This window comes from Coregonus clupeaformis, unplaced genomic scaffold (assembly GCF_020615455.1).
Source record: "Coregonus clupeaformis isolate EN_2021a unplaced genomic scaffold, ASM2061545v1 scaf0010, whole genome shotgun sequence".
In the NCBI taxonomy this organism is placed as follows: domain Eukaryota; kingdom Metazoa; phylum Chordata; class Actinopteri; order Salmoniformes; family Salmonidae; genus Coregonus; species Coregonus clupeaformis.
Genome location: NW_025533465.1, coordinates 306,366 through 332,705, shown reverse-complemented (window position 1 = coordinate 332,705; position 26,340 = coordinate 306,366). Strand labels below are relative to the sequence as shown.

The 26,340-nt window shown below is 46.9% G+C and overlaps 1 protein-coding gene across 2 annotated transcripts in view; it reads left to right on the top strand.

Moving 5' to 3' along the window:
* LOC121551235 (netrin-1) overlaps positions 1–13,175 on the top strand; it is a 52,733-nt gene extending 39,558 nt beyond the window's left edge. For both annotated transcript variants that reach the window (XM_041863795.2, XM_041863794.2), the window contains exons 6-7: positions 6,627–6,701; positions 12,419–13,175. In XM_041863795.2, the coding sequence (XP_041719729.1) occupies positions 6,627–6,701; positions 12,419–12,738 (395 nt within the window). In that variant the 3' untranslated portion in view covers positions 12,739–13,175. The remainder of the gene's footprint in view (positions 1–6,626; positions 6,702–12,418) is intronic.
* The last annotated feature ends 13,165 nt before the right edge of the window (positions 13,176–26,340 follow it).

Below are 26,340 nucleotides of genomic sequence, written 5' to 3'. Positions count from 1 at the left end.
TGGAACCCAGAGGTCAGGCTGACTGAGACCCCCAGACGTTCCATGAACGCCTTCCAAACCTTGGATGTGAACTGGGACCTCGGTCGGACACTATATCCTCTGGCACCCCGTAGTGCCGGAAGACGTGAGTAAACAGGGCCTCCGCAGTCTGCAGGGCCGTGGGGAGACCGGGCAGAGGAAGGAGGCGGCAGGACTTGGAAAAGCGGTCCACAACGACCAGGATGGTGGTGTTACCTTGGGAGAGGGGAAGATCAGTCAAGAAATCAACACTAAGGTGAGACCATGGTCGTTGTGGAACTGGTAAAGGTTGTAACTTACCCGCTGGGAGGTGCCTAGGTGCCTTACTCTGGGCGCACACCGAGCAGGAGGAGACGTACACCCTCACTTCCTTAGACAAGGTAGGCCACCAGTACTTTAAGATCAGGCAGCGCACTGTATGACCGATACCTGGGTAACCAGAGGAGGATGACTTGTGTGCCCAGAAGATCAGCCGATCACGGATAAGAGCAGGCACGTACCGCAGCCCAGCTGGACACTGAGGTGGAGATGGATCTGTGCGTAATGCCTGCTCTATATTTCGCGTCCATCGCCCATACTACCAGCGCCACAATGCAGGAGGCCGGGAGTATGGGGGTGTTGTCTTTGGACCTCTCCTCTGTGTCATACAGCCGGGACAGTGCGTCTGCCTTCACGTTCTTCGCACCCGGAATGTATGATAGTGTGAAATCAAACCGGGTGAAGAATAGAGCCCACCTGGCCTGGCGAGGATTCAGCCTCCTTGCTGCCCAGATATACTCCAGGTTACGGTGGTCCGTCCAGACGAGGAAAGGGTGTTTTGCCCCTTTCGAGCCAATGCCTCCACACGGTCAAAGCTCGGACAACAGCCAACAGCTTCCGATCACCAACGTCGTAGTTCTGCTCCACCGGACTGAGCTTCTTAGAGAAGAAGGCACAGGGGCGAAGATTGGGTGGCGTGCCAGAGCATTGGGATAGGACAGCGCCTATCCCTACCTTGGACGCATCCACCTCCACTACGAACGGTAGTGATGGATCGGGGTGGGCCAGTACCGGAGCTGAGGTGAACAGACCCCGCAGTCTCCTGAAGGCCAGGTCAGCCTCAGCAGACCAGCGGAGCCGGGACGGCCCACCCTTCAACAGGGATGTAATGGGAGCTGCGACCATGCCAAAGCCCCGGATAAACCTCCGATAGTATTTGGCAAAGCCAAGGAAGCGCTGCACCTCCTTAACCGTGGTTGGAGTCGGCCAATTACGCACGGCTGAAATGCGATCTCCCTCCATCTCCACACCTGAGGTGGTAATGCTGTATCCGAGGAAGGAGACGGACTGCTGGAAAAACATACACTTCTCTGCCTTGGCATAAAGGTCGGGCCAGCACTTTGCGAACCAGGGACACATGCTCGGCGCACGTAGCGGAATACACCAGGATGTCATCGATGTAGACCACCACACCGCGACCAAGCATGTCCCGAAACACCTCGTTCAGAAAGGACTGGAAGACGGATGGAGCATTCATCAAACCGTAGGGCATCACCAGGTATTCATAATGCCCCGTGGTTGTGCTGAATGCTGTCTTCCACTCATCCCCCTCCCGAACACGCACCAGGTTGTATGCACTCCTGAGATCTAGTTTAGTGAAGAAGTGTGCCCCATGCATTGACTCAATCACTGAAGGAATGAGGGGGAGAGGATAACTAAATCTTATAGTCTCCTTGTTCAGTGATCGATAATCAATGCACGGGCGCAGACCTCTGTCTTTCTTCTTCACAAAGAAGAAACTTGAGGAGGCGGGTGAAGTGGAGGGACGTATATACCCCTGGCCCAGGGACTCGGTGACGTATGTTTCCATAGCCTCCGTTTCAGCCTGCGACAGGGGGTACACATGACTCCTGGGAGGTACAGCGTCTACCCGAAGGTTTATCGCGCAATCCCCCGCCCGATGAGGTGGTAATTTTTTCGCCTGTGTCTTAGAAAACACGTGCGCCTGATCATGGTATTTGGGGGGAATGCGCACGGTGGAGGTACCGTCTGGACTTTCCACCAACCGTTGCACCAACGGAAACACCTAGACACCTACCCTGACACTCTCGCGACCACCCCGTGAGAACCCTCTGCGGCCATGAGAAGGTGGGGTGGTGGAGTGCTAGCCAAGGGATACCTAATACCACAGGGAAAGCAGGAGACTCAATAATCGAAAAAGTAACCTGCTCACAATGAGTCTCCTGGGTGATCATGGTGACTGGTACCATGACTTCCTTTACAAACCCAGACCCTAATGGTTGACTATCAAGTGCTCTGATGGGGAGTGGAATGGATAGGGGAACCAATGAAATGCCTTGACGGCGTGAGAATGCCCTGTCCATAAAGTTCCCAGCTGCGCCTGAATCGACTAGTGCCTTACACTGGGGAACCACCATGTGATTGGGAAAGTGGATAGGTAGGGTACAATGCGCAGCAGAGGGCTCTGAACGAGTGTGGGTGTTCAATACCTGGGGTGATGCGAGAGTGCCCTGCCTGCCGCCTCCAGACCCAAAAGAGCGTTGACTACGACATGTGGTGTACTGTCCCTTCGTGCCACCAGAGTGGCCCTGTCGCTGTCGTCCTCCGCTCTCTCGGACGGCGGCTCCACCCAGCTCCATCAGCTCGGGATCCGAGTCGTCCGGGGTGGAAACAGGCAGACCCCTACCAGGACGTCCTCTGGCTGCCAGCAGGTTGTCCAAACGGATGGCCGTGTCCACCAGTTTTGTGAAAGACAACATGGTGTCCCGGCAGGCTAGCTCCCGTCGGACGTCCTCCTGCAGATGGCACCGGAAATGGTCGATCAGGGCCCGCTCGTTCCACCCGGACCCCACTGCCAGAGTCCGAAACTCCAACGCAAAGTCCTGCGTGGCCCTCGTCCCCTGCCTCAGGTGGACCAGCCACTTGCCCGCCTCTCGACCCTCGGGCAGGTGATCAAAGACCGCCCGAAAGAGGCGAGCAAACTCCCTGTTGGCCCACTTCAGGGCTTTCCCCGAGAGGCAGGAAACGAAGACAGACACCTTCTCCCGCTCCGATGGCGCCGGCCTGATGCTGGAGAAGTAAAGCTCCAGTGTGATAGAAGGAGTCAGGTGCAGGAGGGTAATCACCGAATGCAGAGTTTATTCCGTTGTACACAAAAAGCGCTGGATAGCGACAAACGAAACAGGCACAGGGGAAAATCTACCCTGGCAATACAAGTGTCACGCCCTGACTCTGAGGACTCTTATTTGTTGAGTCAGGGTGTGATTTTCCTTGTTGTGTATATTCATTGTGGTGATGTTCTATGTTGGATTTTCTATGTTTAGATCTAGGATGTCTAGATCTATGTTGGCCGGTGTGTTTCCCAATCAGAGGCAGCTGTCGCTCGTTGTCTCTGATTGGGGACCATACTTAGGCAGCCTATGGGCACTAGTGGGTTGTGGGATCTTGTTCCGTGTTAAGGTATGTTGTGTTGTGCTGCCTTGGACTTCACGTATCGTTTGTTAATGTTTTGTCGTGTGTTTATTCGTTTAAATAAACATGTATGCTTATCACGCTGCGCCTTGGTCCGTCCCGTCTATAAACGATCGTGACAGAAGATCCCACCAAACGAGGACCAAGCACCGTGCCCAGGAAGAGCGAGTAGCGATGTCACAGGTGGGCAAATTGTGGTCATGGGAGGAGATATTCGCGGGGAAAGGGCCATGGGCAAAGGTAAATGCCCAGGCAGGAGAGGAGAAACGGCGCCAACCGTGCAGACGACAGAGACCCGAGAGGCAACCTCAATAATTTTTTTTTTGGGGGCACACGGTGTGGACGACGAGGCAACAGGAGGCCGTTAAAGGGCGGATCTGCAGGTTAGGAGAGGAGGCCACCATGTTACGGGGGCTATTGGTTCAGAGGGAGCAGGAGTTATTCGGTCAGAGGGAGGAGCTACAGGAGGCAAAAAGGGAGAAGGAAGGTGTAGAAGCACGGCGAGAGGAGCTGGTTAGGCAGCAGAAGGAGCGGGGGTTTATAAAGGAATCCAGTCCCGCTCCTCGCACCAAGCAAGTGGTGCGTGTTCCCAGTACGGCCCGACCCGTTCCTGCTCCCCGCACTAAGCCAGTGGTGTGTGTGCCCAGTACGGTCCGGCCCGTTCCTGCTCCTCGCACCAAGCCAGTGGTGCGCGTCGCCAGCCCGGTCCGGCCTGTTCCTGTCCCTCGCACCAAGACAGTGGTGCGCGTCGCCAGCCCGGCCCGGCCTGTTCCTGCCCCTCGCACCAAGCCAGTGGTGCGCGTCGCCAGCCCGGTCCGGCCTGTTCCTGTCCCTCGCACCAAACCAGTGGTGCGCGTCGCCAGCCCGGTCCGGCCTGTTCCTGACCCTCGCACCAAGCCAGTGGTGCGCGTCGCCAGCCCGGTCCGGCCTGTTCCTGCCCCTCGCACCAAGCCAGTGGTGCGCGTCGCCAGCCCGACCCGGCCTGTTCCTGCCCCTCGCACCAAGCCAGTGGTGCGCGTCGCCAGCCCGGCCCGGCCTGTTCCTGCCCCTCGCACCAAGCCAGTGGTGCGCGTCGCCAGCCCGGCCCGGCCTGTTCCTGCCCCTCGCACCAAGCCAGTGGTGCGCGTCGCCAGCCCGGTCCGGCCTGTTCCTGTCCCTCGCACCAAGACAGTGGTGCGCGTCACCAGCCCGGTCCGGCCTGTTCCTGCCCCTCGCACCAAGCCAGTGGTGTGCGTCGCCAGCCCGGTCCGGCCTGTTCCTGTCCCTCGCACCATGCCAGTGGTGCGCGTCGCCAGCCCGGTCCGGCCTGTTCCTGCTCCTCGCACCAAGCCAGTGGTGCGTGTGTCCAGTCCAGCACGGCCCGTGCCTGTTCCTGTCCCTCGCACCAAGACAGTGGTGCGCGTCGCCAGCCCGGCCCGGCCTGTTCCTGCCCCTCGCACCAAGCCAGTGGTGCGCGTCGCCAGCCCGGTCCGGCCTTTTCCTGTCCCTCGCACCAAACCAGTGGTGCGTGTGTCCAGTCCAGTACGGCCCGTGCCTGTCCCACCGGTGCCTGGTCCGGCACCGGTCAGCTGCTCCACTCCGGAGCCAGAGCAGTCCGCTCCACCGGTGCCTGATCCAGCTCCGGTTAGCTGCTCCACTCCGGAGCCAGAGCAATCCGCTCCACCGGGGTCCAGTCCAGCTCCGGTCAGCGGATCCACTCCGGAGCCAGAGCAGTCCGCTCCACCGGTGCCCAGTTCAGCTCCGGTCAGCTGCTCCACTCCGGAGCCAGCGCAATCCGCTCCACCGGGGTCCAGTCCAGCTCCGGTCAGCGGTTCCACTCCGGAGCCAGAGCAGGTCGATCCACCGTCGTCGGGTCCAGCTCCAGTCAGCGGTTCCAGTCCAGACCCAGACGTCAGCCCCTCTCCAGGTTCGGGGTCTCCCACACCAGGGTCCAGACAGGGCTTGGTACTTCGTGGGAGGAAGGAGAGGGGAAGCAGCGCGCCGAGGTCCAGACCAGACCAGGGGCGCAACAGGGAGGTGGAGAGTATTGTGGTGGTCACGCCCGGAGCCGGATCCGCCTCCGAGGTGGAATGCCGACCCAGCCCCTACCCTGTTATGTTTATGTTGTGCGGTCGGAATCTGCACCTTTGGGATGGGGGGGGTACTGTCACGCCCTGACTCTGAGGACTATTATCTGTTGAGTCAGGGTGTGATTTTCCTTGTTGTGTATATTCATTGTGGTGATGTTCTATGTTGGATTTTCTATGTTTAGATCTAGGATGTCTAGATCTATGTTGGCCGGTGTGGTTCCCAATCAGAGGCAGCTGTCGCTCGTTGTCTCTGATTGGGGACCATACTTAGGCAGCCTATGGGCACTAGTGGGTTGTGGGATCTTGTTCCGTGTTAAGGTATGTTGTGCTGCCTTGGACTTCACGTATCGTTTGTTTATTGTTTTGTCGTGTGTTTATTCGTTTAAATAAACATGTATGCTTATCACGCTGCGCCTTGGTCTGTCCCGTCTATAAACGATCGTGACAACAAGGTAACGGTAGCTTCAACAATAACAGGCACAGGAGAAATATCTACCCTGGCAATAACAAGGTACGAGTAGCTCCACCGAGCTACACTACTCTCACAATTAACAATCACCCACAAGGACAAGGGGGGCAGAGGGAACACTTATTCACGGACTAATGAGCGGATAAGAACCAGGTGTGTGTGATTGACAAGACAAGACAAATGGAATGATGAATAATGGAGCGGCAGTGGCTAGTAACCGGTGACGACGAACACCGAAGCCTGCCCGAACAAGGAGGGGAGGCAGCCTCGGCGGAAGTCATGACAGTAAGGGAGTATGTGAGCACACTCGTTCGGTTCGCCTAGCCTCCACCATCTCCACAGGGACACCATAACAGCATAACATGAGACAGTGGACCACAAGTACACTAAAATGGCCTGGCAATAGATGTAAGCTTTCAATCCCTTATAGTGGGGGTAGAGTGTAGACCCTTGGATGTACCTAAAAAGCATTTATTAGATAACATAATTGAGGTCAGTCCATAAACCATGGGAGAGAGAGAATAATTCAAATCTAGATGTTTGTGATATGTTGGGTGTGCTGTAACCTAATGCACCCATTATTTCCCTCTCTTCCACAGACTGTGATTCTCACTGCAAGACATCCAAGGGCAAGCTAAAGATCAACATGAAGAAGTACTGCAAGAAAGACTATGGTGAGTCCACTATGCAGGAATATTATGCCCAGGCGTCGGCCAGCGGTTGAGGGTCAGATGTATTTATTAATCTCAGGCATGTCCACTGCCCAAGCCCCTCTCTGTGGCTTATTCACACTCCCAGGATAAGAGTCATTGCATCAAAGGGAAATGGTCTCAAAACTGAGCCCAGGGGACCCCGCTGATGGACAGGCCAGCCAGTATTAGACTGTGAAGTGCTGCTTTCTGGGAAATAAGACATGATGGAATTCAAAAAAATTAAATATTTCCTGAAGGTCATGTTCAAAACCAGACAGCTTTAGACTGGTGTAAAGCACATTAACAGATGTATCCAGTCTACTTACACTTTGATTAGTTTATATGCAAAACATATATACATATTATTATCTATCATCTGTAAGCTAGCCACACAAAACCTATGTCTAACATATCCTAACATCCCTGCACTGACATACACTCATTACTATGTGAGATTCACTGGAGGTGGAGGGAGCTGGACAGAGAGAAGAGTGTTTGCTGGGGGCATCCTCACCGCAGGGCCTCTTCTTTTATCACCAAAGATAGAGATCAGTGGCATCAGTGTCTGGGCAGAGAAACAAAGGGATTATTCAACTCTATCCTCTACATCTTGAGCTCATATCAGTTCCTCCACTCCAGCTGAAACTGTCCACAGAGAGAGGTTGGGGCACGAGCCAGCCACCCTGTTGGTTTGGAGAGCTGCAAAACTCCGCTCTGCCAGGCTTTAGCTGGAACTCTTTGGATTTGTTGTCCCACCTTGACGGATGTGTGTGTGTGTCTTAGGGGAGTTGTACCTCATAAAGCCAGGGCTCTGAGCTTCAGAGGGCTGCAGAACAAGCTCCCGCAGCGTCCTCTCACAGTCCCTCTCAATTACAACTAACGGACCATTTCCTCTCCCCTTCCACCTCCCTCTAAGCCCTGTGGATCTGCTCACCCTGGCTCCTGCCCATGGTCTGGGGCAATCACTGCTCTCAGGCCCGCCAGCCTCAGTGGGGTCCAGTATTATTGCTCCATGGTGAAAGGCTGGTGCACCCTGGGAGCATGAGGCTCTGGCTAGGAGCTGGCTCTTAGGCATTTTCAGCAAGCCCCATATTAATAAAATTAGCCAAAGTGCACAACAAATATACTCTGTCATCAATGACTCCACAGGAGTTCATCTGCATCTGAAATACTTCTGATCAAATGTGCCATTACAAATGTGCCAGTATGAAAGCATTCACTTCCAAGCCAAATACAGGTATTACATAGCTTGTGTTTTCATGCCTTGGTTTTTTAGAACTGTTTCACAAATGAAATAACTTCTATAACTTGAAGCTAAAAGGAAATTTGAGTTTGAATGATTGATGATGCTGGCCGCTAATATAGTGTTTCATTGCGCTGTACCACTGTGTAGCCTCCATATCCCCATAAGGATAGTGATTCCCTCCCCTCTGAGGGTTTTCCATTCCATTAATCACAGTAGTAGTATGGTGCAGATCTCCTATCAGCAGATTCATGTCTGCTAACCACTGTACAAATCTCCCCAGCCGCAGCAGCAGCACAAACCCTGAGGCATGTCCAGCGCTCTGCCAGCATGGGAGAACAGATCGTACTCCCTATCACCAAATATCCACTAAAGTTTCCTTTATAAAAGACAATGCAAGCTCTCTTAGACTCCTGGCATGAGACCTAACTGTACAGTAGGCCTATATAATATTGAATATTTTTGTCACCCAATAAATTGGTGATCATTTTGTTAAGCCTTTGATTGATAGAATATTTGTTCATATGAGACCGTATCTGCTATAATCAGGGTTTGGGGATAGTTCACCCATATTACAAAATTACATAGTGGTGTCCTTACCCTGTAAGCAGTCTATGGACAAGGAATGACTGCAATCCATGCTTTGGTTTAGTTTCCCTGGCACTGTTTTCACATGCTAACGTTTTAGCATTTGTGACACAAATCCCATTCAAGTCATGTCAACTAAATCAAAGCATGGATTGCTGTCATACCTTGTCTATAGACTGCTTACAGGGTAAGTACACCAATGTGTCATTTTGTAATTTGGGTGACCTATCCCTTTAATTCTCTAATGAAACACATCCAGCTGCATTGGCCACACTGTTCCCCTTCATAGCTGTCACATGTCCAAAAGCCTCATCATCAATCATAGTTCATCAATCAAACGGAGCGATATGTCAGACTTTTAACAAAGTCCCAATGCATAAATGGCCAAATGTTCTTCTTTTCTCAATCAATATTGTGCAACACAGAGAGAGAGAGACAATAATGTGAGCTCCTTGTTTCAGTTCACCAGAAAACTGAACAGTCAACAGAATCCATATTTTCATTAATTTAATCTTGCTAGTCATCCATAAAAAGAACGGACGCATCTATAAATCACAAGACTGATTCATGTCCCCTGTAGCTCAGTTGGTAGAGCATGGCGCTTGCAACGCCAGGGTTGTGGGTTCGTTTCCCACGGGGGGCCAGTATGAAAATGTATGCACTCACTAACTGTAAGTCGCTCTGGATAAGAGCGTCTGCTAAATGACTAAAATGTAAATGAAAAGCAGGAGGTTCCTATTGGTTTCTCCGGAGTTCATCAAAAAAGCTGAGCACTGATGATTCTCCTGTGGCTGAGCTGGAGCTGTATGGAGAGACCATTCCTCAGGGGGCTTTTTCTCTGCCTCAATCTAATTCATTTCTCAGGGCTGTCCCTGGGCCTTTGTGGGGTTCACAGTGTCTCTGTTCTTGGGGGCCACGACCCCCCTGTGTGAGTGGCGCTGCGGGCCTCCCGGGGTCGCGGGAAGAGGCCCCATGTTTAAACACAGTGGTGCACTCTGCCGGCTCTGAGCATTCCACAGGGCGCAAACAGGTGGTAAATTAGGCCGACGCTGATGGATTGCCACCCCGGAGAGAAAGAAATATGTTGTGTTTATTCATTTTTGTTTTCCATCTTGGTCGTAGCTACGGAGACGGCTGCCACAAAGGGTTATATTCTGGGCTGACACCCCTCCAGCGGGGAGGACAATGAATCAAAGAGCTTTTGCAGACGTTCAGGGCCAGCGGTGAAAGGAAGGGTCACACAGCCCCGTCACCCAGCAGCCCCTGTGAGCTCACCCTGGGGGCAGCAGGGCCCAGATCAGTCACTCAGCTGATAACCAGATGGGACATGGGCCTCAGTATTGAAATTAAACACCCTCTAATTTGATTAGAGCCCCCTTGTTGGCGGTGTGCAGGTCAAGCCCCAGCACACTGCTCAGAGAGGGGACCCAGCGGGAGGCTTGGCAGGCATTGTGCTATTAAACCCTTCTCTTTCTCCCTCTTCCTCTCTCTCCCTCTTCCTTCCTCTTCCTCTTCCTTCCTCTTCCTCTCTCTCCCTCTTCCTCTCTCTCCCTCTTCCTCTCGCTCCCTCTTCCTCTCTCTCCCTCTTCCCCTCTCTCCCTCTCTCTCCCTCTTCCTCTCTCTCCCTCTCTCTCCCTCTTCCTCTCTCTCCCACTTCCTCACACCTCTTCTCCCTCTTCCTCACACTTCCTCTCTCTCCCACTTCCTCGCACCTCTTCTCCCTCTTCCTCGCACTTCCTCTCTCTCCCTCTTCCTCGCACTCCCTCTCTCTCCCTCTCTCTCCCTCTCTCTCCCTCTTCCTCTCTCTCCCAATTCCTTGCACTTCCTCTCTCTCCCTCTTCCTCACACTTCCTCTCTCTCCCTCTTCCTCGCACTTCCTCTTTCTCCCTCTTCCTCGCACTTCCTCTCTCTTCCTCTTCCTCGCACTCCCTCTCTCTCCCACTCCCTCTCTCTCCCTCCCTCTGTGCCACCCTGCTAAGATGGTCCAAGTAGTACTGATGTACCCGATTGTCTGCTAGAAAAACAGATGTTTAGTTTCCTAGATCTCCATTCATGAGCTCAGTTCAACACCAGCCCCATGGGCGTTTTGGACTTAATTGGGTCAGGAGCAGGACTGAAGCAATGTGCAGAGGTTTGAGGACAGAGGGTTCTGCATTGGTGTCAGACAGCATAGAGTTGAGTCTGGTCCATTCACCCGGGGAGCTAGTTAGCCAGTCGGTCAGTAAGAGCGACCCGGAGAGAAGAGGGCTATCTCTGCTGGATTCTCACGCTGCTCTTGGATGGGGCTCTGGGAGCAGAACCCGGATAGCTCATGAGGTCAGAACACATCCCGATTCTTCTGGAAGCCTCTCTGTGGCTGGGAAGATAAATAGTGGCCCACTCCACCCCCCCACACACCCTTTATGTGTTTGGATGAAGGAGTAGGCTCCAGCCCAGAGACACATTGTTAATGAATGGAAGGACTGTGAGAGCATGCTCTACTCAGCCCAACAGGCCTCCTTTCTTCTGAAATTGTGTACAATTTGCTCACACCAGCAGGCCCCCCCTCCCGTTCTCTTAGAACGTTCCAGGCTGTTATGGGGGACAATCGATGCGGCTCGCAATAGAGAACGTTGGCATTCAGAGAGAGACAAGTAGAAAAAAATACTTCCTGTGCTATTTTCAGACACCTATATTTTTCTAACATTAGCCCACACACAGGTGTGTGTGTGTGTGCGCACTCGTGTGTCTGCGTGTGCATGTATGCATTTGTGTGTGTGTGTATATTTATTAGTGTGTGTGTGAATCTTGAGAACATTTCACACCATCCACACACTGTTTTCCAAATTGGGTCAATTCAAACAATTGTGAGTGGACACTATTCAGGTTGGTTCATTTTCCCCCTACTTTAGTCCAATCGTTAATAGCACATTCCCAGCTAAACCACTTTACCTCAAGCACAGATTAGCTCCTACCCCAGTCAGTTCAGTTGTTTCCCCCTTGTTGCGATGACTGAGGCGTTTTTGCAATCAGAGTGATGAAGTAATGGTAGATTTATGTGACAGAGAAATCCATGCAGGGGAGCTGCTGCAAGGGGGGGTCTGTATTTCTGTCTGCTCTAAGGGGCCAAATTCTTGGGAGAAAGGTTCAATGGCTACCAGGTCCAGGTTGCTCTAGCCTAGGGTTCTTAAGATGTGCAGCATCCTGCTTAACACCTGAAAGGCCATTCTATCAAAAGCACAAGAATGGCTTTGCTTCAGAGCTTTTACCTCAAACAGATGTGGTATTCTTTTAGTAAAGGTTGAATGCTGCATTTTCACTGTTGGACTTTCTGAGTTGAATCCAGTATACTCGCCACTTCTTTTTCTCCAGGCTTGTCAGTTGAGGAAAGGAAAGTGTTTCTAAGGATACGTCCACAGTAGTCAAACATTACAGCCAGTCTCAGGGAGGTGCTCATTCAAATGTACTCAGCGGGCACCCATTGTCTTTTCCCTGTGGAGCACTATGGCAACTGTTGCTGTAATACGGAGTATGCTAGCCAACACAACAAGGAGAGGTCAGGGGTGATGGCTGAGGGGAGGGACCAGGGGGAGCAATCCAAACAGACTGGGTCAGCAATTCCTGAATCATACTCAAACATTGGAGCAGTTATTGGAGCTATAGTAAAACAGGACATTTACAGCTGAGGGGTCACCCCCAGGCCAGTCTGGACCCCAGGAACAGAAACCCACAGGCTGCTATGGATTCCCTGCTTAGTTACCCTGTGTTTTATTAAGAGGGATCTATGTTTTACTGTACATTAACTTTTAACTGGATTTCTTATACTCAAGAGTTGCTTGCTTTATTGTGACATTTTCACATTCACTCCTTCTTCTCATTGGTCATCCAGCTGTCCAGGTGCACGTCCTCAAAGGAGACAAGGCAGGGGAGTGGTGGAAGTTCACCGTCAACATCATCTCCGTCTACAAGCAAGGAGAACAACGCATCCGGCGCGGTGACCAGCTCCTGTGGGTGCGTGCCAAGGATGTGGCCTGCAAGTGCCCCAAAATCAAGCTTGGCAGGAAGTACCTGCTGCTGGGCACGGATGATGACTCCCCTGGGCAGAGTGGCGTGGTGGCGGACAAGGGCAGCCTGCTCATCCCCTGGAAGGACCTGTGGGGCCGGAGACTGAGGAAGTTCCAACAGCGCGACAAGAGGGGCAAGTGTTAAGAGGAGCCAGAGAGGAGAGAAAGAGAGGGGGCTCACCTCGAGTCTGAGGAACACAGGAGGAGAGAGAAAGAAGGAGGAAATACCAGAGGGAGAGAGGAAAGAGGGTGAGATGAAGTGAAAAGAGAGAGAGAGAAAGTGACTGAGTGCTGCTGCTTTGAGTGGAAACAAAAAGAGAATATTAGTGGTTTTAGAAACATTCGTGTGAAGGAGCTCTTTTTACAGTTGTTGTTCTGTTTGTCCTTCAAGGTTTGTTTCGTTGTGGAATTGCAGAGTTTGCACCTAATATTTCAAATAAGTTACTTATTTTTTGTTTTATTCATGATACTGTTATTTTTATATTTCCAGTTCATTTTTACAGAACATCAGAAAACAATCTACTGTATCACATTTCTGTGTTTAAAGAGGCTCTATATATATATATATATATATATATATATATATATATATATATATATATATATATATATATATATATATATACAGTGGGGGAAAAAAGTATTTAGTCAGCCACCAATTGTGCAAGTTCTCCCACTTAAAAAGATGAGAGAGGCCTGTAATTTCCATCATAGGTACACGTCAACTATGACAGACAAAATGAGAAGAAAATTTCAAGAAAATCACATTGTAGGATTTTTAATGAATTTATTTGCAATTTATGGTGGAAAATAAGTATTTGGTCAATAACACAAGTTTCTCAATACTTTGTTATATACCCTTTGTTGGCAATGACACAGGTCAAACGTTTTCTGTAAGTCTTCACAAGGTTTTCACACACTGTTGTTGGTATTTTGGCCCATTCCTCCATGCAGATCTCCTCTAGAGCAGTGATGTTTTGGGGCTGTCGCTGGGCAACACGGACTTTCAACTCCCTCCAAAGATTTTCTATGGGGTTGAGATCTGGAGACTGGCTAGGCCACTCCAGGACCTTGAAATGCTTCTACGAAGCCACTCCTTCGTTGCCCGGGCGGTGTGTTTGGGATCATTGTCATGCTGAAAGACCCAGCCACGTTTCATCTTCAATGCCCTTGCTGATGGAAGGAGGTTTTCACTCAAAATCTCACGATACATGGCCCCATTCATTCTTTCCTTTACACGGATCAGTCGTCCTGGTCCCTTTGCAGAAAAACAGCCCCAAAGCATGATGTTTCCACCCCCATGCTTCACATTAGGTATGGTGTTCTTTGGATGCAACTCAGCATTCTTTGTCCTCCAAACACGACGAGTTGAGTTCTATTTTGGTTTCATCTGACCATATGACATTCTCCCAATCCTCTTCTGGATCATCCAAATGCACTCTAGCAAACTTCAGACGGGCCTGGACATGTACGGCTTAAGCAGGGGGACACGTCTGGCACTGCAGGATTTGAGTCCCTGGCGGCGTAGTGTGTTACTGATGGTAGGCCTTGTTACTTTGGTCCCAGCTCTCTGCAGGTCATTCACTAGGTCCCCCCGTGTGGTTCTGGGATTTCTGCTCACCGTTCTTGTGATCATTTTGACCCCACGGGGTGAGATCTTGCGTGGAGCCCCAGATCGAGGGAGATTATCAGTGGTCTTGTATGTCTTCCATTTCCTAATAATTGCTCCCACAGTTGATTTCTTCAAACCAAGCTGCTTACCTATTGCAGATTCAGTCTTCCCAGCCTGGTGCAGGTCTACAATTTTGTTTCTGGTGTCCTTTGACAGCTCTTTGGTCTTGGCCATAGTGGAGTTTGGAGTGTGACTGTTTGAGGTTGTGGACAGGTGTATTTTATACTGATAACAAGTTCAAACAGGTGCCATTAATACAGGTAACGAGTGGAGGACAGAGGAGCCTCTTAAAGAAGAAGTTACAGGTCTGTGAGAGCCAGAAATCTTGCTTGTTTGTAGGTGACCAAATGCTTATTTTCCACCATAATTTGCAAATAAATTCATTAAAAATCCTACAATGTGATTTTCTGGAGAAAAAAATTCTCCATTTATCTGTCATAGTTGACGTGTACCTATGATGAAAATTACAGGCCTCTCATCTTTTTAAGTGGGAGAACTTGCACAATTGGTGGCTGACTAAATACTTTTTTTCCCCACTGTATATATATTGTGTAAAGTGTTTTCTAGCAAGCTGAGGTGGCATGGCATGGCTTAAGGGGAATCTCTCTCATGTTTAATGAGTGGCTCCTGCTTGCCAGGCCTTGTCAAGATAAACTGTGTAAACTGCTAAGAGTGTTAACACGTTAAATTGATCATTTAAACTAGGTTCTACTGTGGTTTCAGCGTATACTTGTACAAATTGGAGAAAGAGAAAAAACATGCCAGCTATTGCCAGTTACCTTTCTTCTTTAAGAGCTCCTCATGTGGGTGTTACCTCATTATTACAGCTGATGCTGTACTATGTAATCAACATTAAAGTGCCATGAAGAAGTTGCTCCTCAGATACTATCATAGAGAAAGAGTCTATTAAATGCTACATTTCCTTGCCATCCTGACAGTGTGGTTGTGACCTCAGCTAAATAAAAGTACCAGTAAGCATGACATAATTATACAATATCATTGTATTTAGACAGCACTCTGTTCTCAACTAGAATAACTAAAATAGATGAGTTGACCATGCACTTAATGTTTAGTCCTTTATTATTCAACAGTATTCAGAACATATAAGATATGTTCAGTGTTTAATGGCACTTTGCAGGATACAAACTAACATACTTGTATGGTTTCAGAAAAATCATCAAAGAACGAATGTATGTCCATTCTTGATTGTTCAAACTGAGATCACACATTTGACTGATCATCTTGTGCTGCCTTTGGCCTTTGGTCCTGGCACCTAATGTCCACTGACTCTGTCTTGTTGATTGATGCATTCTCTAATCATCCACAGACTGGTTTGATGATACTGGTTTCTTCAACAGTGAATCACCTCATGTTGTTTGATAAGACCTATCAAAAGGAACCTACGTTTTGTTAAACTAATAGATGCATGCTGACTACTTAGCTGACTAAGCTAACCAAATTGTGGATGACAGTATGTACAGTATGTGTGTGTGTGCTGTATACAGATACATACATTATGTTGTGAAAGATAACCTGTGGAGTGATGAAATATCACAGGAGTCAAGCTGTGTGATCAACACACTGTGTCAGCGTCTGATTCTCACTTCAAACCTTGCAGACATTCCATTTTCAAGACGTTACTTGGTACTCAACAAAAGGGGTGACCGGCTGTTTAAATGTTATATAGTTGTATAGTTTGTTACTATTTTTTGTTAAACATTTACTAGATTTATGTCCATGTGTTATTAACCAGAGTTTAAAATACCATAGGCTTAATAAATGGGTAGACAAATGACTGAAAAAGAGGCAGATTTCTCTTGTTTACGAGTTATGCATACCCAGGAGTGTATTGCAGCAGAGAGAGGCTTATCTACAACCTGTAATAAACATTCCCAAAAATATTTGGGAAATACATAAACACACATACATGCACGCAGATGCACACGCACACACACACACACTTTTTTTGGACATATTTGTATTGACATTTTTATTGCAATCCATTTCAACTGTTCTTGTGCCAGTGCATCCATCTCTGGATCAACACATATCAAAGCTGTCAGTGGGTCCACTGTGTAAATTTAGACCAGTTTCACACACATTTGGAGAATGGTACTCAGTCACGACCAGATATCTGCTACAGAAATATATCTAAACGTTGCTTGTGTTCATACTTGGGCTTGTAAATGTTGTTTAGCTTTGTCCATTGCAAAGGTTTGTGTAATGTCCTGTAATGCATACTAATATATTATGTTTATCACAAATGAATATATTTAATGACACATGAAACAATGTGGATTTTGTTTTTGCCTGTTTTTATTTTTGGTTACTCTTTGCTTTGGATAATAGACGGCTGTAATGAAAAAGTAAAAGTGTAGCTATTGAACAGCCTAATAAATCTGAAATAAAGCTCTGTAAAAGTACTTGTGGACTTTCAACTGTTTCTCATCATCTCATCTGTGTCTCATTGGTAGTTATGTACTTCAGTGTAGTGAATCATTTGGGATTGACATGGGCTAAATGGTGTGGCCCAATATGACCACAGTCTGTCATTACCTTATGAGACTGCATCAGCCATTGTCTATTTTCCTCCTGCAATAACAGTGAATTACAATTGGGAAAATGTAATTAAACTTTAGAAAATCTGAGAAGAACTAACAAAAACCGTTATATATCTAAACAGCACCAAGTTACAAGTTAAAGAGGTCATTTCAGTACAGTCAGCACATTAGGTGACTACAGAAAAGAGCAATACTAAGAGTTGTTCATTGAGTAAATGTATTCAACATAAATTAGACATTACCGCCCAAGAGCTCCAGTCATTTACAACAACACAAAGTAGTTAACTCAGCAATTCCTTCTCATCATTGGTTTTAGATCCCTGAACTCTATAAACTTCACAGACAATAAGTACTGGATATTAAGATGATTATATCACCAAGCTTTTAGTTAATGCACAGCACAGATGGAACTGTGAGGTGGAGGCATCATAGTCATTGGATGACATCCTAAACTCCATTCTCAACAATGTGTTCATGGCCAAAAGTAGCCCTCATACAACTCAAGTCCTTGGTTCGTTTTTTGTCTTATGGGAGTTTCTACCAACACTACAGTAGGATTGATTGGTCATAGGCTAGGCCTACTCAAGGGAAACACAATCCAAAATACTCCCAAGGATCCAACCAACCGCCCCTTTATAAAAGGCTGTGTTCTTCATTAGTGAAAGGGACCATAACCACTAATATGACTGGCCGACATTACATTTACGTCATTTAGCAGACGCTCTTATCCAGAGTGACTTACAGTTAGTGCATACATGTTTTGTTTTTTCATACTGGTCCCCCGTGGGAAACGAACCCACAACCCTGGCGTTGCAAACGCCATGCTCTACCAACTGAGCTACACACGGGCCGTGAAACGATCCCAACTAACAAGCCTTAAAGATGGAGGAGAGAAAGACAGAGGATGAGGTCACTATGGATGAGTGTAAACTCATAACGCTCATTCAGACACACAAAAAATGTGATGTGTCTGGAGTTGCACAACAAGCCTCTTGCTCCTTTCTCTATGTGCTGCTATTGGTTTCTATTGCTTTTGGTTTTGCTGGCTGCCAGGATGACTGTTCTAGCTATCCAAGCCCCATGCCTCCTCCACAAAAACACAGTTCAGTCCTGAACACCCAAAACATGAACTCTAAAAAGTTCTGACTGTTTTAAGACACTCTTACTGTTTTAAATCACAAGGGTTGTGATGTGCTCTCTCTCTATTAACTGTGTAATAGGGAGGGATGGGAAATGAGGTGAAAAGGGATCTGGGTGTGTGTGTCTCACTCTCAGTGTGAGAACAGGAGAATCTGGAGCAACACATGGCTCTATTCCAGCATGCAGAGAGAGAGAGCTTTGGAGTGACATTGGGAGGAGGAATAAGGTCAGCTCCCATGCAGGCAGTCTCCAGTAGACTGCAGCAGGGTGGGATTCCCGCCTTTAGCCCTGTACATTCCATAAACATCCAGCCCAGGGCCAGGCACACTCCTGCCATTGTTTCCCTGTGAACAGGCTGCAGACTCCTGCGAAAACAAAGGCTTCCGCCCGCACTTCTGACAGGGACCGAGCTGACAGCAGGACAGGACAGGGCTGGACAGTGTCCCTATACCCCCCACTGGTCTACAGCATTCACTGACAGGAAACGGAGGAACCTCCCATCACATGACCATCCATGTTCTCAGTTCCCAGTCAGTTGTTTTAGTGCCAGAGGACTGTGTTTTTAAGACCATATTTTTGGTCACAATCAGACCTTCAAATGCTTCATACTCTGAAATCTCTGTTTCGCTCCTTGCTCCCTGGCTTCACCCTGAAACTTAAACATAACCCTGAGACCATTAGGGGTGTCTTCTGTTGCTGTGGAGACAGTGATGTCCAAAGGTAAAATTAAAATAAGGTTCTAAATGAAGCAAAGGACCCCTCCACCTGCTATTAGTAAATTAGAAGGTAGTAGAAACAAGGTCTGAGCACATCGCTGATGAACTTTTCACATCATATCCAGGAATAGATCACCACCCCCATTCTCCTTGTTCACAACTCTTGTGGAGCAACACACACTCCAGCCTCCCGCTTACACCACCCAACACCATTGCACACCATTCGGAGGCTGTTAGAGATGCCAACCATCGACAGGAATGCTATGGGGTTGGGTGGATGGTGAAGGGCTGAGGGGAGGTCTAAGGCTTGGAGAGTGGATTAGCCTGGAGAGAAGAGGTGCCGTGAGAAACTCTCAGACCCAATCCAACCAGGGCCCTCAGCAGGCAGTAGGGCCTTTAGCGCCACCATGGTTCATCTGACACTAGTAAAGCCCTTCCTTTCTCCCCCTCCGTTCCTCTCCTCTCCGCTCCGCTTGAGGGAAGTGACTCTGTGAGGGGAAGTGACTCTGTGAAACAGAGACTTCATTAAACTTTTTAGAAGAGCGCCTCCACATTTCATTCGAGAGAAAGCTTTAGGGTGCGTTTAAATCAGGTAGAACCAGAACCATGGGGTTCTGATCCCCTTCTCTCTGCTGAAAACTAGATGCAATCAGAGCCTTTGTTTCTGGAAACCCACTTGGCCCCCCGCTCCATCTTCTTAACCCTCCGTAAAACCCTCCCAAGCAGCCAACCAAACAAAGAACAATATAACCCAATGTTTCCTCAGCTGACCAAACGTATTTTTCAAGCGCTATTTGCTTTAGAACATCTGAGGAGAGGATAATGTCAGTCAGTATGAAGACTGCTATAGGGACCCAATCGCTTTATGATGGTGATGAACACTAATATCAAATCAAAATGTATTTGTCACATGCTTCGCAAACAACAGGTGTAGAATAACAGTGAAATGCTCACGAGCCCTTTCCAACAATGCAAAGAGAAAAACAGAAAAATTATGGAAAGATAACACAATAAATAAATACACAATGAGAAACAATAACTTGGCTATATACACAGGGTACCAGTGCCGAGTCGATGTGCAGGAAATGGAGGTAGATAGCTATGTACATATAGGTAGTGACAAGGCAACAGGATAGACAATAAGCAGTAGCAGCAGTGTATGTGATGAGTCAAAGTTAGTGCTAAAGGGTGGGTCAATGTAGATAGTCTGGGTTGCTGTTTGGTTAACTATTTAGCAGGCTTATGACATGGGGGTAGAAGCTGTTTAGGGTCCTGTTGGTTCCAGACTTAGTGCATCGGTCTTTGACAGTTTTTAGGGCCTTCCTCTGACACCGCCTGGTATAGAGGTCCTTGATGGCAGGGAGCTCGGCCCCAGTGATGTAAGGAGCCGTACACACTACCCTCTGTAGCGCCTTGCGGTTGGATGCCAAGCAGTTGCCATACCAAACAGTGATGCAGTCAGTCAAGATGCACTCAATAGTGTCACTGTAGAACTTTTTGAGGATCTGAGGGCATATTAAAAATATTTTCAGCCGCCTGCGGGGGAAGAAGCATTGTTGTGCATTCTTCCCAACTGTGTTGGTGTGTGTGGACCAATGTTCCCTCTAATTTTTTTAGGGAATGAGCAAATTCCAGGTCTGCTGAGTGCAAACTTGAAAGTTGTGAAAATGTATTCTAGCACACGTTTATTGTGAACACTGAGGCTGTACCCGTTTTAAGTTACAGTTATAACAGTGGCCAAGTAGGCTACTGTGGCTATTTGATCATAATGTAGGCCTATCAGTGGCCTACCATCAAAAACAATGGAGAAAATGCATCCCATAACATTTTAACATGGAAATAGCTGTTCTATCATTCAGCCTACAGTAGCAGCCAATGTGTGGTGTTCAATGTAGGCCTACATTCAGTGAGTCTATTGGAAAAAATATGCAGGGCCTGACATTAACCTGTTTATCCACTTGTCCTTCAGACAAGGAGGTGACTGAAAATGTGTTGTTTGATGCAAGAAACCACTTTAAAAAATAAAGTTTGTTATTATTCCCATACCATTATTACAGAGAATCAGACAAATTATGCCACCCTCTGCCTATTGGCTACATAGATTATTCAAGCGTGTCTCAAAATACAACACTGCCCCTTTAAGACAGAAAAGATGCTCTTTACCTGACTTGCTTTTCAAAGATGACTAGAAAAGCACACGTTTTGTGCTCTTGTAGGAAGCAACCACTTCCACATTGCTGACAAGAAATGAGCTATAACTGGGATAATAACTCACTAACTAGCAAAGAATATGAACAAATGTGCACACATGGCTACATGCAGCTCTCGCTTTGATCTCAAAACAAGCGCATCTACTCGCCACCATTCATGTTGTAAACACAGTCCAGTTCAAAGTGAATGGCACAGATCCATATATGGCAATGGTCTATTTGCATATAGGGATATTGCAGCTGATTGGATATGCCGCACCGGTCTGTAGGGCACGGCCTGAGTTGTGCCTGTCAATGCAATAGAATCCTACTCTGGTGTGTTCTGCATACAAGAAAATCTCTTGCATAGTTAGTTTTGCATACTAAGCCTTTCATAGTTTGTTTTGTTTCGGTATGTATTGGTATGCATTGAAATAAAATAAAATAATATTTGTCACTTGCGCCGAATACAACAGGTGTAGGCCTTACAGTGAAATGCTTACTTACAAGCCCTTAACAAACAATGCAGTTTTAAGAAAAATAAGTGTTAAGTAAAATATAGATAAGTAAAAAATAAAATAAAAAGAAGAAAAATAATAGAAAAATAACAAATAATTAAAGAGCAGCAGTAAAATAACAGTAGGGAGGCTATATACAGGGGGTACCGGTACAGAGTCAATGTGTGGGGGCACAGGTTAGTCAAGGTAATATTAGCAATTCCCACAGTAGAGAGAAACGTTGATAGTGTTAACTAAAGGGGAAAACTAGAAAGTTGAGTGAAGTTCAATCGGTTTGTGGTACTAAATAGACAGCTGCAAAAAATATACGGTAAATAGTATGGTCTGCAGCTTATCATGAGCTATTCTAACTCACGCGAGCAAAAACTCAAGACTTCCTTAACATTAGAGATCTCGCACCAGCTGCTGTTAACAAAGGGACTTACCCCTCCCCCCTAGCCTTATCCGAAGCTGCCGTCCTGTTTAGACGACGCATATAGAACCCGCAAGATATTTATTATCCATGTCCTTATTCAGCCAAGACTCAGAATAACATATGATATTACAGTTCTTCAGGTCCCGTTGATAGGATAGTCTCGAACGGAGTTCATCCAGTTTGTTCTCCAGTGACTGTACATTCGCCAACAGAACAGAGTGCAATGGCGATCTATTTGTTCGCCAACGTAATCTCGTTAGGAGGCTGCCTCGCCTGCCTCTTTTTCACCGCAACTTCCTCTTTAGAGTCCCGGGGATTAGGGCCTGGTAAGCAGAATGTTTAGAGCTGCCGACTCATTGAAGTAGAAATCTTCATCCAAATCGAGGTTAGTGATTGCTGTTCTGATGTCCAGAAGCCATTTTCGGTCATAGGAAATGATGGCAGAGACATTATGTACAAAAAAAAGTTAAGATTATTGTATTAATTGGTCGGAAATGAAAAACAGCTGCTATCCACTGTAGCGCCATCACAAATATATTATTGTATTAATTTTTTATGTTTTAAAGATATCAACTCACAGACATTAAATAAGACTAGCTAGTCTTGTCTCCTTGAGGAACTTCTGCACACCAGGTCTTGTACACATACAGTAACATGGTTAAGATGCTGTGACACCAGTGCCCTGGACTCCAATTCTATAATGCAGTTATATGAGTCTATTCACCAGTCAATAGCTTAGAAATAATACACATACACAACCTTTCCGGTTTCTATTTTCCAGGCCCTCTTCCATCCCTCAATCGTTCACACCCTTCATTCACAGTGAGGCTTAAGCATGGGAGAATGGGACTCCATGAAACAAAGAACGAAGCACCTTAATGGAGTCTAAATCAAGGGAGGCCTCAAAAAAGCACTTGATGTCATCCCTCACACACACACACACACACACACACACACACACACACACACACACACACACACACACACACACACACACAGCCTCTTGGATTCCAAACGCGTTACACCCTCAGCATTTGACACTAACACCCTCAGACCCCCCCTTCACTCACTTAATCACTCTCTCCCCATCTCCCTCTCTATTTCTCTCTTTCTTTCAACGCCTATGGTTCAAAAGCTGTATTTCTGGCTTACTAGATTGGAGCACAAAGGCTTTTCTTATGCATCTTGGAGAAGTCCCACTAGAGGCCTACATTCCTGCCTGGGTACCCAAGAGCACATAGAGAGGGTTGGCTTTCATTCTTCTCATGACCATTTCCATACAGGATTAAGCCACTTGGCTTTTGGATGGTATATACTATATTTTTCAGCCACCCCCCTCACCATTCTCAGAGGCCTGAGGTGAATTATGGGTAAGACAATCAGCTCATAAACTAGCTCTTTTAATGTCTATTCACACACACTGTCAGAGCCAAAGTAGGTATGAGTGGAATAACATCTCAATGGTGGTGAAAGGATCTGCTCAACTAGGAAAGCGTTTCAGCTGCCTCACAGTAAACCGCTTTTCTCATCTTCCACCATTTAAATAGACTATCCAAGAGGAGACCAAACAAAGCTAGGAAGAGACAATCAACAATTTTTTGCCACTATTTCGGACACCTGACTGATGTGAATATTACATTCAGACATTTCTAAACTTTTCTGCTGTGAGAATTCAGAAATAAACGGGTTAAACAAAACAGGGAATAGGGTCAGAGAATGGTGGGTAAAATTGGATTGTTCCCGGCCCAGAATCCCCCTCTTTCCCTCTCTCTTCATCAGAATACATAAATATCTGCAAGTGTTGGCTCAGGACGAAAAATACTCATGGACTAAACAAAGTGCACAGTGACTTTGGGGTCTGGGATCTTCAAATAAACCCTCACTGGGTGTCATGGGGACCAGGAAGTGGAATTAACTGCTATATTAGCTGACCTTCATCTTGTTGTTTCTCCAGACCTGCTGGCTGGGCCCCATGGTGGCTTGTAACCACGGTCTCCAGGCCCAACAATGTGGGCATTTCCCTCAGCAAAACACAGGCCTGGGGTTTACTGAGCAAACAAGCCGAGCCCTGCCAAATACCCTCGCTCCCACATTTCACAATCACTTTTTCCCTTGCCATTTTTTCCTTTTGCTGTTGCACCACCGTGGAGCCAAAATAAACCACTGTACATTTCTAGGTATATATGATGTGAAAGGCTTGAAGATGATACTGAGGTTGATTCATGGCGGACATTTAGTGAGAGTGAGGTAGACAACCTTATTTTCTCAGGGTGACTTGGTATGTTCAGCGCTTCTAGCGTGATTGTAAACCTCCAAAAGTGCCGCCCTAAGATTTCCATAAAGTAAATGTGTCACAAAACATATTGTTGAGACACTGCTTAAGATATCAGTCTCAGCATCTGGAAAGAAGTATGGTCTGTGTGGAGAATTACCTTGTACACATTGAATCACTATGCAATGAAAATGTTAGAAACTGTACCAAGAAAACTCTTACCATGTTGCAGTATGTTTTAGGGGCATGGGTCTGGTTTTGACATTACTGTCTGTCTGTAGTTCCTTCCTACTAAAAGCACAGTAGAAGCAAAGTGCTCCTAGGATGCTTGTAAATCAGGCCTTTTGGTTGTCGGATTAATACAGGAGAACATTAAACAGTCAAGGAGAAACAAAACTGTAACTGCAGAACCGGTGGAGAACTAGGGAATCAGTCTGCCTCATGGTCCCTGTAATGAATAGAGCATCAGGTACTGCATTAGTTGTTCATGTAAGAGAAAGATTTATCTTAGAAATAGAGTAAAGTGTGCAGAGCTCTGAGGTGAGGGTAGGCCTTAATCCTTTTAGCTGAAGAGTCAGCTTGGTGACAAATCAGCAGTCAGGATCAAAGAGGAACAGACAAGCAATTTGTTTCACACGGGGTGGTGTTCCAATACAAGTCCAGCATCGGCATCAAAGCAGCATTGACATCAAAAGCCAAGCATCAATACAACATCAAAAACACCTCTGATGGCAATCTTCCACGGGGTCAGAAGAGGAAGGCTTGGGTCAGATAGGAGGCTTAGCCACGGGGAAGGCCAATTCCAGCCCCCTGCCCTTACTGAGTGCACAACAAACACATCTCTAGAAAATGACCTTGGACTACCAGGGCATCAGAAACTTTTATCTGTCTGGTTGCCAGATTAGTGAATAAATTTTTAGACAGTTGATACTGTATTTATGCACTTTAAGGGCTCTATTTTCGCTGCCGTTAAGGCGGCACTAGTGTCAAACGCACATTAGTTTGCAATTTTGTCATGTAAAAACTGCAGCACTGGCATTTTCCAGCCTTAACGCCGGGTTTGGCAATTTACCTGTCTTATATCAGTTCGCTTGCGCTCAGATAGGCGGGGTGGAAATATGGTCCTTAAAAACATGATCCACAGTTACATTTCAGGCAGCGCTGATGGGGATATTTAAGACCAACCAAAAGCTGGTTTTAGCCTGTAACGCAGTTGGTTATGGCATGAATTTTGACAGCGGAAACTCAGCCTATCCAGCCGTGATGCACACTGCCCATATGCGCATGGAACAAGAGTAGCCCAATGTGCTTTTGGTGCCTGTATACTTCGTATTTACAATAGTTTTATTTTATTATTATTTTTATTTGATTAAAAACCAAGCATTGCCTCCCCTTTTTTTGTCTGCCCAATGCAATCACGAAGTAGTCAAGACTTTTGATAAATCTTAATCACCAAAGCTTTATTAAAATATCAAGTTTGAGAGGAGTAAAACAATGAGCTGACATTCCCTTTTTATCTATGCATTGTAGGCAGGCCCACATAATTTTAGCCATGCAGGTCCTGTTTTGGACGTGCGTAAAACCCCCTCCATGATGTAGGCTACATGTCCATACCCATCATGAAACGAGAGATGAGAACCTTCGGTTAATACCGGTGAACCTGGTATTAAGAATGTATCTGTAACCTGTAAAAAATGGCTTGTTTTCCATTTCATATGTTCCAAAACCAAGCCGTCCCTTAGGCCTTCTATAACGAAGGCTGGTTCAACAGCGATGCGTGTCTTTTTTATACTGCCGATTTTATGATATCATTACATTTGACATTTATTTATTGTTGTTGTTGTTTTAAAAAACAAACAGATTGCTTGTTTTTTGTTTAATTTTATTACAACCAAACTTATTAGAATGATTCACCTTCCTGGTTTTATGGTGACAACGTCCGTGGCTCGCTTGCAATGCAACTTCTGGAGATGTGTGAATGTGATCTGATCTGTAAAATGGTTCCGATTATGTTCATAAAACATAGGCCTATTTGGGAGCAGTATAACGGTGTGGACATTCTCCCTTTCTATTTATATTGGATCTTTGTCCAGCTACTGTGAAAAGTTTGGATGTGTGTAAAACCATCCATAGTCTGGATTGTTTAAACATCATATGGCCAAGGGGAGAAACTATGGTACCTGTAAGTGTGACATAGCCTATTTAAAACAAGTTGTTGTTTCGTTTTGTTTAGAATTTTATTCGAATTATTTGTTCTCTTTTCA